Source organism: Kogia breviceps, chromosome 10 (assembly GCF_026419965.1).
Source record: "Kogia breviceps isolate mKogBre1 chromosome 10, mKogBre1 haplotype 1, whole genome shotgun sequence".
NCBI lineage: Eukaryota > Metazoa > Chordata > Mammalia > Artiodactyla > Physeteridae > Kogia > Kogia breviceps.
Window position 1 is genome coordinate 34,577,719 of NC_081319.1, and position 12,770 is coordinate 34,590,488.

Sequence of the window (12,770 nt, forward strand, 5' to 3'; positions counted from 1 at the left end):
TAAACAGGCTTAGCTGAGGTTGCACAGGCTAAGTTGATACCAGGTTCAAAGTAGAACTGCATGCAGACTGCATGATGCCAAGGACTCTGTATCTATTCACTTGTTTTTGTGTGTATACAATCCCTCACCAATGTTTATCATAATAATCTGAACCAACTGAATAATAAAAAGTGTTCTTTAGATCCACCCCCACCCACAGGCATCCACCACCACCATGTCCTCCCAACCCTTACAGCAGCCAGGCATAGTTCAATAAAATCAATAAAACACAAACAGGGTGCCCGTATAACCGCCACTGTCCGCAAAATGTCCTGGGGCCTGCTTTGTCACACAAGGCTCTTTACTTGCATTATCCCATTTACACTGACAACCAGTAATATTATATTCTTTGGTTATGACAAGACTACAAGAGAAAATGATGCTCAGAGAGGCTGTGTGACTTGCCCAAAGTCACATAGCTGGGATATGGCAGGACCAGGAATCAAGGACAACTTGTGTACTGCTGAAGTGGAATTCCTTCCACTTCACTGCTGTCTTTTTCCCAGTAGGAAAATGCAAAACTCAAGGCAGGGTCAACACTCACTACTGATCACATTCATATGGGTTAGTTCACGTAATCCTCAATGGTGGGCATCACGCCAAACCTCTTCTAAATATGTCAGGGCCTCAGGGTCACAGACTGATAAATGGGATAGATGGCTCACTGGCCTGGCCACTCCTTATGTTCCTATCATGGATCAATTGCAAAATGCTTCATCTGGTTTGGGCTTGGGGTCTCACAAGTGAGATGTGCAGCATTTGCTTGGGTCACCCCATTTATGGGAATGTGACCCTAGCTACCATTTCCAGTGAAATCATTCAGTGCAATGTTTCAACAGTGAGCAGAACAGAAATGACTTGTATTTGTGAGTATTTGCACTGTCAGGAGATGATCAGTGTTGACTGGTTGGCCTGTTTTTATAACAGTCTTTTGGCTGCCCTCTCAGTGGCCACAGCTCTGGAAAGTGCATGAGATGGATTATTTGCAAACAGACCATTTGCTGCATGACCAGGAGATATAAAAGACCAGAAAGACTTCGTGAGTTGACTGTGCAGATGGGAGCTGCTCATTTCCATTGCTATAGAGAAAGGAAAGGTACCTTGGTGACTTCTGACATCTGGTTCCATTTTGTTCCTTCTTTAAAAGCTAATACATAGAAAGTTAATTCATTCACTAGAGGAAGATCCAGGTTTGATTGTTTCATTTACTCTGATCCACTCCAACTTGGAATAAATAAGCACTAGGAGTCCATACTCAGCCACACCAAATACATAACTCCTACCACCCACCAACAGGCAACCCGAACTGGAAGGCTTAGAAATGGGTAATGTGCTAAGCTTTTTAAACTTAAATATGTTTTTAGACTTAAATATCCTTAAAAAGTTACTAGCTTTTTCAATCAGAGTTTTCAATGATTCTGAGTTATGTTTGGAATTAGCTAACCAGTTAACTCAACGCTTTTTTGATAAAAAGATTGTTGAAGTCAAGTATTACCTTAAGTCCCATCCTGAAGCATGCATATGGGATCCACATGATGTGGCCATGACTCCATTAATACCAGGGCAATTAGAGCAAAGTTGGATGATGATGGAGCTAAAACATGGACTTTTTCTAAACAATGATTCAAGCAAGAAGCAAACTGGTCCCCACGATGTTTCACCAATAAACATTTGCATAGCAGGCATTGCTGCTATTTTCTAATTTTGATGAAAGGGAAAAAGACATGTGGGGTGGATGTGTGTGCGTGCATGCGTGTGTGTGTGTATAGCTATAGGAAATGAACTACACTTTTTTAACATTCAAAAACAGTTTACTATATTACTCTTTATACTTTTATATCTTCTTTAAAATTAGCTAACCACAGACCGAAAGGGATGTCCTTTTTTCAACACATTACAACTAGTCCAGGGATGGCAAACATGTGGTGCACTCACTGCCTGTGCCCCTCCAGAGTCCACAGTGGACCAGGGCCTCCTATCTGACAAGCCTGGCTGCCCTTCAGAATCCTCCTCAACACAGTGCTCCAGTCAGCCTCTCCCCAGGGATCAGAATGGACCATGATATTCTGGGCTGTCCTGGATCTGACCTAACCTCACTCACTTCAGAGAGAGTGAAAACGATGCTGAAAGAAAATGGTTTACATGTCAGCTCACCAAACAGTGCTATTGGATACAGCTTAGGCAGGACAAGGAGAAAATCTCAGCTGTTTCAATTGAACACAAAAGGTACTGTTGAATACCTTCAAGGCAGAAGGCACTGGGCTTGGGTAATGTATTTTGGGGGCAAATCCCATCAGAATGAATTTCCAGGGATCTTGGACCTAATCTGTTGTATCAAATGTAACTTTCAATAAGTTGGTCTCAGACTGAAGTGTTAGAAACCATTTGTTATATAAAGGTATCTATTATGATGGGTTTCAAGCTGTCCAGAGTTTAAAATTTTTCCATATATTGGCAGATGTGAAATAAATACATAAGTACATATAGATATATATGGATTTATATATAAAACCATGAGTAAATATATTTACCCTACATTATTTACATATTTTATGTCAAAATGCTAGTTATAAACTATTAAAACAACCTTTTAAAGACAGTATTATGAATTGAGCATTTCAAATGAAAACTGCAAAGTGCAATTATTGTAGAACTGAAGAAAATCTTTTAAAATCATAAAGGGAGAAACACAGAAATAAGTATGTCTCTTACCAGTGGTCTGAGTTCTGGATGTGTCAGGATATATCCATTATTTGTGATTGCAAAGGCATAGCCGTGAATCCCTAACTGTAAGAAGAAGTGAGAAAGAAACCTTCATTAGCTTGCTCCCTGGTGAATTCACAAAGCAGAAAGCAGCCCGACATTTAGTAATTTGCAGCTTAAACTTGGCATTCATAACCCTTATCAGCACAGTATTTCATTAAAATGAATGCAAGGCGCTGATCCTTGACATTTGGTGGAAATGAAGACCTGTCACAGGATAAGCTCAGCAAATAGCACAATTTAAAATGTCACAGACCCATGTTGGCATCCAAAGCCCTTTGATTTATTTAAAACAAAAACAATTATATTTTTTAAAAGGCAAGTGGCTAATGTTTCTGGAGACTCTATGTCCAAGTGAATAGAATTTTGTCAACCTGGGTGTCTTCTCTCTACCTGAGATAAGGCAAGAGGGGCCTCCCTCTGAGGCACATCTAGGCTCCCTATAATTCCACACCCCTAGGGGCCATTGCAAGCATGCACTCTCCTAGGCAGTCATTTCCCGTAATTCTTCAAGGATAAAAGTGTCCCCACCAGCCTATATAGGAGCCTGCCAACCCTTTTTATATCCTTTCGTCTTTAAATTGTGAGGCTGCCAAGCTTTTCCATGCATGCTTCCATCGACACAAAGCCTGGGCAATTTTCTATGCAGAGCCTCACTTAATTTATGTTTTCTGACTAAATGGGACTATGGGAAATAGTTTGAGAGCAATGAAATGTTTTACTAGCTTTAAAAAGTATGTAATCAAATTTAACACTGCACTTATTTAAATAATAATCCCAGCTTTTTGACAATATTTCTATTACACAGTTGACTGCACCCATTGGCTACAATAAATTTACCTACAAATCATTCATGTATTAAAATGGCCTCTGGCATAGAACCCATACTGATCTCTCTCTCTGAAGAAAGAAAATGTAACCCACTTTTGCCAGAGCAGTGAAAGGGGAGAAGAAAAAGAAATCCTCTGTTTTTTTCCAACGAGTTATTTCATAGTTCTGAGCCCTCACTGTTACTTTTCTTGGAAATTCTCTGCTGCTCACATTCTTGAATATGATACTATTAAATGATCCAGACAACAGAGTTTAGAAACCAAGAGTGACCCTGTCTGCTTGTTAGCTTAACGTCAAGGTGATGTGAAATTAACTTTAGAGAATTTAACACCAGAAATTAAAAGTTTTCCTTGCATTACATAAAGTAAATATGCACATGGTAGTCAAGGGCAACAGGCATTTTCTTCTGGAGTTACCTTGCAAAGCAAGTCTTAATAAGATTCTACTTGATTCTAATGATAAAAGTGTATTTCATTATGCTGCGAAGGATAAACCAGCTATCCTCTGAGCTGTATATCGTCTCTTTCATCTTGTCTCTTGGAAAAAATGTCAGACACAGTCAACACTGCATTAATTACCTTTATTTATGTCCCAGTTTAATATGGACTGCAGGGGTCAAAAAAGACTCAGTGAGTTTGACTTTTTCCATTAAAGGCAAAAGTGGTATTTTTTTTAACATCTTTATTGGAGTATAATTGCTTTACAATGGTAAAAGTGGTATTTGGTTGGAAATTCAAACTCACAATGAGACCAAACAAATAATATTTTATAGTCAACTAATACATTCAGTGCCTTCTAATTTACATTCCTTCACTTCTTGGTTTGCTTGTAGGAAGTAATACTCAAAAGAAGGTAAAACTCCATGCATATGCCCCCCTAATGCCCTCTACTTTTCTTGTGTCAAAATGATAATAATCAATTATTTGTGAGGTTGACTATAAGTAATCAAGGCATTGGTCAAGGCCTTTAATTATTTAATGCCTGTCTCCCTGCCAGAATATAAGTTCTGTGACAGCCAAAGTCATACCATGTGGTGATGGAGGGGTGGCTGGGATGGAGGGAAGAGGGGTAGAGAAAGGAGAAAGCAGAAAAGGAGGAAGGAGAGAAACAAAAGAAACTGAATTGTGTGCAGATCCTACAAACTATCCTAAACTCTCTGCTTCCTCTCTGGGATGCAGAGACTGAGCTGACCTTCCCACACACTGTTCTCTACTCACTGTTCAACTGCCATCTCTACTTCCTTGTTGCTCACTCATGCCCGACCCTACTAGAGTCTGCCTCTGCTGTGACCCCTTGCCTACCAAGAAGCCATCAGAACTCCTTTCTTTACAGTTTCCAGTGGCCTCCTAACTGCCAAAGCCTATAGAAAGCTCTCTCTCTTCCTGGTTGCATTAGCCGACTGCCCCCTCCTCCTTGACACACTCTAGTCCCTCAGCTGCCAGGACCCACACTCACGGGTTTCCTCCCTTTCATAGGACCCTCATCCTCCACCCACCCTGGAAGCACTAATTTTCACTAAGTTTGTGTCCCCAGTGTCCCTTGTCTGCTTTAGCTCTCTCTCCCCCAACACGTTTCATTAACCACCTGGATGCTGTTGATCTCCAGATCTGTGCTCCAGCCTTGGCCTCTCCCCTCAGTGGCAGATCCCAGTATCCAAGTGTGTGTCAGCAATCTCTGCCTGGACACCCCACAGGTGCCCCAGACTCACCCAGTCCAGCATGGTGGCTCTTTCCCTTAGCGCTGCTCTTCCTGCTCTTTTCTCTGAATCGGTGGCACCACCAACCACCCAGACTCCTAAGCTGCAAACTCCTTTTTCTCTTTCATCCCCAACTTCTTGACCTAAGTAATTACTAATTTTTCCTCCAGAAATCACTCAGATTCAACTCTGCTTCCCCACCCTACCATTCATGTAGATTTAATATGACAGATTGCCATAATGGTCCTACCTGCTCTTCCTGCCTCAAAGCTTGGCCCCAACAAAGTCATCCTTCAGATTAATCAAAGTCAAAGGTAACTCTGGCTCTGTTGCTCCCCTTTGTAAAACCCACTAAAGACCTCTTTCATATATAAGATAAAATCCATGGGCTCAGCCATCAAGTCTCCCTGGGGTCTGGCCCCTACCTAGTTACCCAGCACTGCCTTCTTTCACTCATTGCCTCTCAAGGGCACATGACAGCGACAACACCACCCCTGCAGTTGTTTTCTCCCACTTAGACTTTTACTCACACAGTGTGAGCTGCCCAGAGCACTGCTCCTTCCCATCTCCCCTGAGCTAATTCTCACCTATGCTATGAGCTCAGCCTCAGGATCTTCTTGTATAAAAGGTCTCTCCTGTTGCACCGTCCTTTCCATACCATGTCTCCATAAAACCCTGAGAATTTTTTCCATTATTACCTTCACCCTAATACATGAAAATGCTACACTTACATTTCTGCCTGCTTCTCAACCCTAGCTGGTTGCCTTTCTTTCTTCTACTTCGTTCTAGATAATAAGGCAGTGCCTCCCCCATAAGAATGGGCTCTTTGTGGGGAAGGAATCATCTCACTCATTTCTGACTTTTCCAGTCTCTAGCATAATGTCTAACACATGACAGGTACTCCAGTTAAGGTTTGCATGTATTTAAGACATTCACTACTTTACCCAAATATTACCTAGTTCATCTTTAAAGTTTGAGCTAAAGTAAATATTGAACATGAGCTGAAAAGTAGAAGCTGATTTGCTATCAGAGGTACATAGTCAGTCTTCCTCAAGCCTGTACCCGAGAAAGTCTTCTGACATTCAGAAACTATCTGGTTAACATCCTTCCCAGGACAACAGTCTGAGAAAATAACATCAGAATGTTTTGTTGGTTGGTTGATGGCATATGGATATAACCTAATGTAGATGTAAGAACAGAAACTGAGCAAATCTCAAAACACGTTCTGTGGGTAAGTCTCTCAGAAACCTTAAACTTGTGTATGGCAATATCCAACATTTGTTTTGGGCCCCAAATCAATATACAGATGAAATCTCTAATTTTTGTTCCATCTGAAATAGAACCAGTCTTCCTGTCCATTCTAATGTGCAGTCCCGTGGAGTAATAAGAGAACAGATGGGACACAAGGCCTTCCAGCACTTGGGGCTGCCAAAGGGGCCCTCATCCTGAATCATACTCTTCTGCAGGCCAGGAGCCTCAAGATCCAACAGCCTGGGGCAGGAGGTGCTTCCCTTCCAAGTGCAGAGACTTTGGGCTAATGAAGTGAACCCAATTATAAAATGGCTCATTACATTAACAGACGCTGTGGTGTCCGGAAATTATTGCTGGGGTGCCTGGAATTCATAATAAAAAGTACAGGAAGTCTGATTGCTTGTGGGAAAATCTATGAAGCTAAGGGAAAAAAAAGAATTCTATCTTCTGGGAAAACCCCAAGAGCAGACTCATCTTTACAAGGTGTTAATCAAGAGAAAAAGGTATAATTTGCACTCTGCTCCCTGGAGCTCTCCTCTCCTAGATGAAAGAGCCATGTTCAACCATGGCTCACTCTGCCTGCCATGCACACCTTTTTCCCAAGGCTCTTGTGGGAACCAGAGGAAGGATAACTTAGATTAAGGTATGTCATACTTGGGTCTCTCGTTCCCAGACCTTAGGAAAAGCCTAAAACAGAAGTGCCTGTATTTCAGACACTGCTGGTTAATTTTCTGTAGCTGATCTTCCTCTATCCCCTTATTATACTTTGTTTCATTTATCTTTTACTAGCTGAGTTATACTGAGAAAGTTATTTCACGTATTCTCATCTAAAAACGGGGCCAAGTGGTACCCACTTCATGGGAGTGTAATAAGGATTCAGGGGGAATAGTGGATATAAAGCACTTTTACCGTACCAAACACACAGTAAAAAGTTCAATGAATGTTTTATTGTGTTATTTTAGCTACTAATATTATTTTTAATATTTTAACTATTATTTAAACTATTATTGTCCTTTATTGTTCCTAATGGCTCTAGGGTAATAAAGGCTAAAAGTTTGGACTGCTAGTTGTGAGACTTGGTGAGATATTTAAACTTTCTGAGGCTGTTTCTTTAGCCAAGGGTAATAGCAGTGTCTACCTATTATTAAGTGAGATAATGCTATAAAGAGCTTAGTACATTGCCTAGTAGAGGAAGCTTTGAGAAACAGACTCACAGGGTAACTGTTATCAATTCCTGTATGTTCACACTTTCTTGATTTACTGGGCATATATTAAATAGTGGCCCTATATATGGGCTTCTACATCTTCTTATATGGTGCAAGAGGATTAAGAGTGGTAAGGAAGGTGGGATGCCCTTCCTTAAACAGTAAGCCAGCAATTCTGGGCACCTAAGTCTGGGGATTTCAATAAAAGTAAAGTCCACTATCTTTAGGGGCCTCAAATACCTCCCTAATCCCCTGAGTTTCCATCTCCAGGGAGCTATACAGTTTCCAACATGTGCTTATGTGAGTTTGGATCAACCAGATGTCCTATCATGCTCTGGAAACTTAATGTCAACTGTAAAAGCTTTGTTGTTGAATGAACCTGGTTGTCAGGGCTCCAGGGTGAGAGTAGGAAGAAAGACTTTTGTCATCTAAGTAAACCTAATCAGGAAAGTTCTTTTGTTAAGGAGGCCACCTTTTGTGAGCCTGGACACCTGATTTTATTTTTTTTAATTTAATTTAATTTTTTTTTTTTTTTTTGCGTTATGCGGGCCTCTCACTGTTGTGGCCTCTCCCATTGCGGAGCACAGGCTCTGGATGGGCAGGCTCAGCGGCCATGGCTCACGGGCCCAGCCGCTCCGCTGCATGTGGGATCTTCCCAGACCGGGACATGAACCCGTGTCCCCTGCATCGGCAGGCGGACTCTCAACTACTGCGCCACCAGGGAAGCCCTGGACACCTGATTTTAGATTAGAGTTCATTTCCTCTTATCATGAAGGTAGCTTTCTAACTTTATCACCTAAATGGAATTAGCGTATGGGAAGAGACATGCCTCGTCTGTTTAAAGAAGTTTCCTCTTCTAGGAGTGGAGCATGTGCTAAGGACCAGCTAGGAAGCACTGGGAAGAACTTAACCTTCTGGGTTCTCTGAGAAGCCTGGGCCAACAGGTGAGGGTGCAGCATGGGCTTGTGGAGGGTGGTGATGGCGCTGATGTCCAGGGCTAAGGGGAGCCCTAGGAGGCAGGGATACATACCCCAAGTCTGAACAATCCCCTATGGTCCTCACCCCTCAGCCCTCCATCATCTTCCCATGGCCTATTTTGCTTTCTTAGGAAAAACAGTGTAGAGCGAGATGATTTTAGGTGGCATATAGGGCCTGTGTTAAACTTTATAGCCAGAACCACTAGTAAGAGGCAGCCCTTTTAAAAATTTCTTCCATCCTTCCAATTATATCAAAAAGAAACTTTCCATTAGTATATCTTTAACATTTGCCTTTAATACTAACTTAAAAGAAAAAGAGAGAACAGACTTCAAGTGCAGAACCTTGGCATCAATCAATTATTTAATACTATTGTTTTTATAATTTTTTTTACAATTATCTTCTATAATGAAAATTGACACTGGCTTTTCTTTTTAGAAATGACATGTTTCCTATCAAAATCTGTTAAGCGAAGAAAGTTTCAGGCTGATTTACAAGTGAAGTATTAAGTAAATAATGGTACAGAGAGTATATGAAGCAGTATGTGAATGGCTTAGATCTGCTCTAAGAATGTGGGTCTAGGCTCAAATCACACTCACCACTTCCTACTTATGTAGCCCTGAGCTCTGTGAACATAAGCCCTGCAAACCTGAGTTTCCTTATGAGGAGAATGGATACAACAGCACTGCACTTACCTGAGGAGGGTTTCACAACATGATGGGGGTAATGTTCTTTGCACAGCACCGAGTACTGGGCAAATGTTATCTGCTAATATTATACCTTGAGATGTCCCATTTTGTATCACAAAATGGTGCTTTTTTAAATAGGTATTTTCTGCATCTGTCACTTTGCATCCAACCCGCTGAGGGGTGACCTGATCATTTTGGCTGCAGTCATCCATTTAGCTGACTTGCTTGGATAAGGGTTTGCTGTGATGCCTGGTGATCTGTTCTCTTGCTCTTATCCTGGCCCTCTGTCAAAAAGGTGGACCTATCCTTGTCGTCAAACTTAAGAATCTTGCCTAACACACATGACCTTGTATTGTAAGCCTTTCCCTGAGTCTTTCAAAATTCTTGGAAAAACCCATTTTCAAAGGTGGCTGAGGATCCCAGCATGTGGTTGCCTAGTCCATTGTTCAGTTAACCCATCGTTCTGTTGGGCATTCTGGGTTAGCAAAGGATCAGTGGATGTGAAGCCACAGGTGTCAGATTCTGGGGTAGAAAAGATGTCAATAGCTCTCTGCAAGCAGTACCCACTGTGGAAGAGGGCTGCAGGTACCAGGAGCTGGGGGTCAAACCCGTCCTCTTGACCAGTGTGTTACCATTGCTCCCGACTGATGACAATGGTCAATGCTTCACACAAGTCTACAAGCAGGTTCTATTGTTATCACCATTGGACAGACAGGAACTAAGGATTTGAGAGAGTTGTCCATACCCAGCTCCTCAGTGATGGAGTTGAACTCCAAATGTATCTGCTTCCACAGCACTAACCACTGCCTCTTCCTGCCAAGGCCCAGGAAGGAGGGCCTCTCACAACGGTGGTGAGGCAGGCTCAGCACATCAGGGAATGAGGTGGTAAGGGAGGGGGGCCCTGCTAGTTAGCCAAGAATCTCAGATTCCCAGCCAAAAGGAGCTTGCCTTCCTCCAGATGGGAATGAAAAGAACCCTCGTCAGTCTGTGAGTGCGCCAGAGATGGAGATGGGCGAGCTGGTCTGCTTCGTGCTGGGGGAAGAGGGGACGGTATGGTCTCAACCCTTGTGCAGTCAGGGGAGCCATGTCAGTCCATGAACTCCTCCTAGGACAAGGGGCAGGGGCTGCTTTCTGCCCCCCTGCACTCCCATGCATGCATACACAGAGACGGCTCTTGGGCAGTTCCATAGCACTGGGATAGGGCTTAAGGGGACCTTCCTCTTCTCACCCCTTGATTTGCTTTTCTGGGGAGCCCCCACTAGGGAACAGGTGAGAATTTTCTGCATGGGGTTCAAGGACTCTCTGGGCCATCTTTTTAAAAGGAAAACCTGGTCATGTTACTCCCCTGGCTAACCTATGTATCAGAAAAATATAATGACCATATCTCAATTTACGACTTCACATGTAGCTGTTCAGGCTGAGGTTAGAAGAGATAATTAAGAAAAAGTGCCAGTCAAATGAAATTTTAAAAGATCTGTTCAGTAATTGTGCAGGTGGTACAAAGAAAAGACAATGTGTTACGATGGTGGGAAGCAAAAGGTTGAAGCTGGGACAACACTGCTCTAAAGGTAGTAGAGTGTGAACCTGACTTGGATGGAAACCAGGCTCATGGCATGTCCTGTTGCTCTGACTTTGTTAAAGTGCTTATTTAACCATAGCAGCCAAAGAACATAAATACCAAGTAATATCATCCCTATGGACTACAAAATGGTTACTGCCACCATGTCCCATTCATAGCAACTTGCCACCTCCTGCACCCAGCCTAGGTGTCAGTGCAGTCTGTCACTGTGTGTGCCTGCCTGCCCCAAACAGGGCAGATCCAATCCGCGGACCTCTGGGAAATCACATGGAGCTTGGGATGTTTGTTCTCATGGAAAGAGGTTGGGCTGTGGGTGGCACCGGGATGACCCTTTAGAGCCCCTCTGTCCCCAAATGTGGAAGAATTAAATAAACCAAAGAGTAGTTCTGGGAACAGAGTGCTGGGAATATAGCCAGGTAAGGGGGAAAGCATGACCCTCTCTCCAGAGGCAGGGCTGGCCTCACACGCAGAGCTGGTTCTAGCATATCCACCCCCCGCCCCACCCTTTTCTGAGCCCTTTCCATCTAGTGTTTCTTTTCCATGTTGCTCTAAACTCCCAAGGCAGTGGCCTACCAAGGCCTGCCCTAATCTCTTGGTTCCAAAATTACCTACTCCACCCTCTCAACTATACCCAGAATTTAAAACAAACTTACAATTCTCTTAGTGCCATAGGTTTAATGCAGCATTAGGAAAGGAATATTAATTTGTACCCCATCACCTTCCAGGATAAAGGGAATACGTAGTCAAGAGTCAGAGACCGCTTTTCTTTGTGCCTCATTGGGTTCCTGTTAAGAAGTAACAGATTTTACAGGGTCCTCAGATTGGGGTGAGTCAAGATTGGCTTAGAAAACCATCAGAGGTATAAGACCTGTGGAGAACTGCACAGACTTGTGTAGATTTCCACAGGCTCACACAAACCTGGGTAGGCCCATGTAGACCTAATCAGACCTGCCTGGACTATTATTATTCTAACAAAACAAAACAAAACAAAACAGAGCCCTCTAGAAAGAGAGTAGAAGGGCCTCTTTCCTTCGTGTTTTCCGTGTCACTACGGCAGGTTGTGAAATTATCTTGTGCATTTGGTCCTTGACTATTAATTACGTGATGCATTACCTTGTATTTGGGGATGGTCTTCAGAAGTTCTTTCACTGGGACATCTGTGCCGACCACACCCAGAAGAATGCCTTTCGATCTCTGTTGAAAAGAAACATTAAACAATACCAACAATAGTATGTTAATTTGGTAGAAGAAATAGAACCTCCTGGAAATCCACACACCATAGATCACTGTCTGGTGCCTTCTTCAAACTGAGAGAGATTGAAGATAACCTGGATCTCTATGAGGGAACCTCTTCTATTCCCCATCCGCTACCCAAAATATGCCTAGGCAAGAATGGTAGCTTCTCAGGCCAAACATTACTTACTATATATCCCTCAACATATGCCCATACAAAGACACCCTAAAAACCATTTTCTTCTCTCTCCTGAAAATCAAGAATCTGAAGAAGCTAAGGACTTATGATCATTAATCAGCTTCTCTTATGGAAACTTTTTATAGGAAACACTTATCATGTTAACTACTTTCTCAATTTACACTGCCATCTGGTGCCCATGAGAGAGAGACTAAATAGCCAGAGAAAGATGCAATAACCCTAACACATTCTTAGCAGCAAGTTGGAATCAAGGACTAAGGGGAAGGAATAGGCCTCCAGGGTCCCAGGTCCCAAGGTCAATGTGGTATAC

The 12,770-nt window shown here is 42.6% G+C and overlaps 1 protein-coding gene across 4 annotated transcripts in view; it reads right to left on the reverse strand.

Annotated features, from left to right (window-relative positions):
• Positions 1 to 12,770, reverse strand: part of CACNA2D3 (calcium voltage-gated channel auxiliary subunit alpha2delta 3) — an 808,785-nt gene that overhangs the window by 194,238 nt on the left and 601,777 nt on the right. For all 4 annotated transcript variants that reach the window (XM_067043906.1, XM_067043907.1, XM_067043905.1 and 1 more), the window contains 2 exons: positions 12,142 to 12,222; positions 2,752 to 2,826 (listed from right to left, as the gene is read on the reverse strand). In XM_067043906.1, coding sequence (XP_066900007.1) covers positions 2,752 to 2,826; positions 12,142 to 12,222 — 156 coding nt within the window. The remainder of the gene's footprint in view (positions 1 to 2,751; positions 2,827 to 12,141; positions 12,223 to 12,770) is intronic.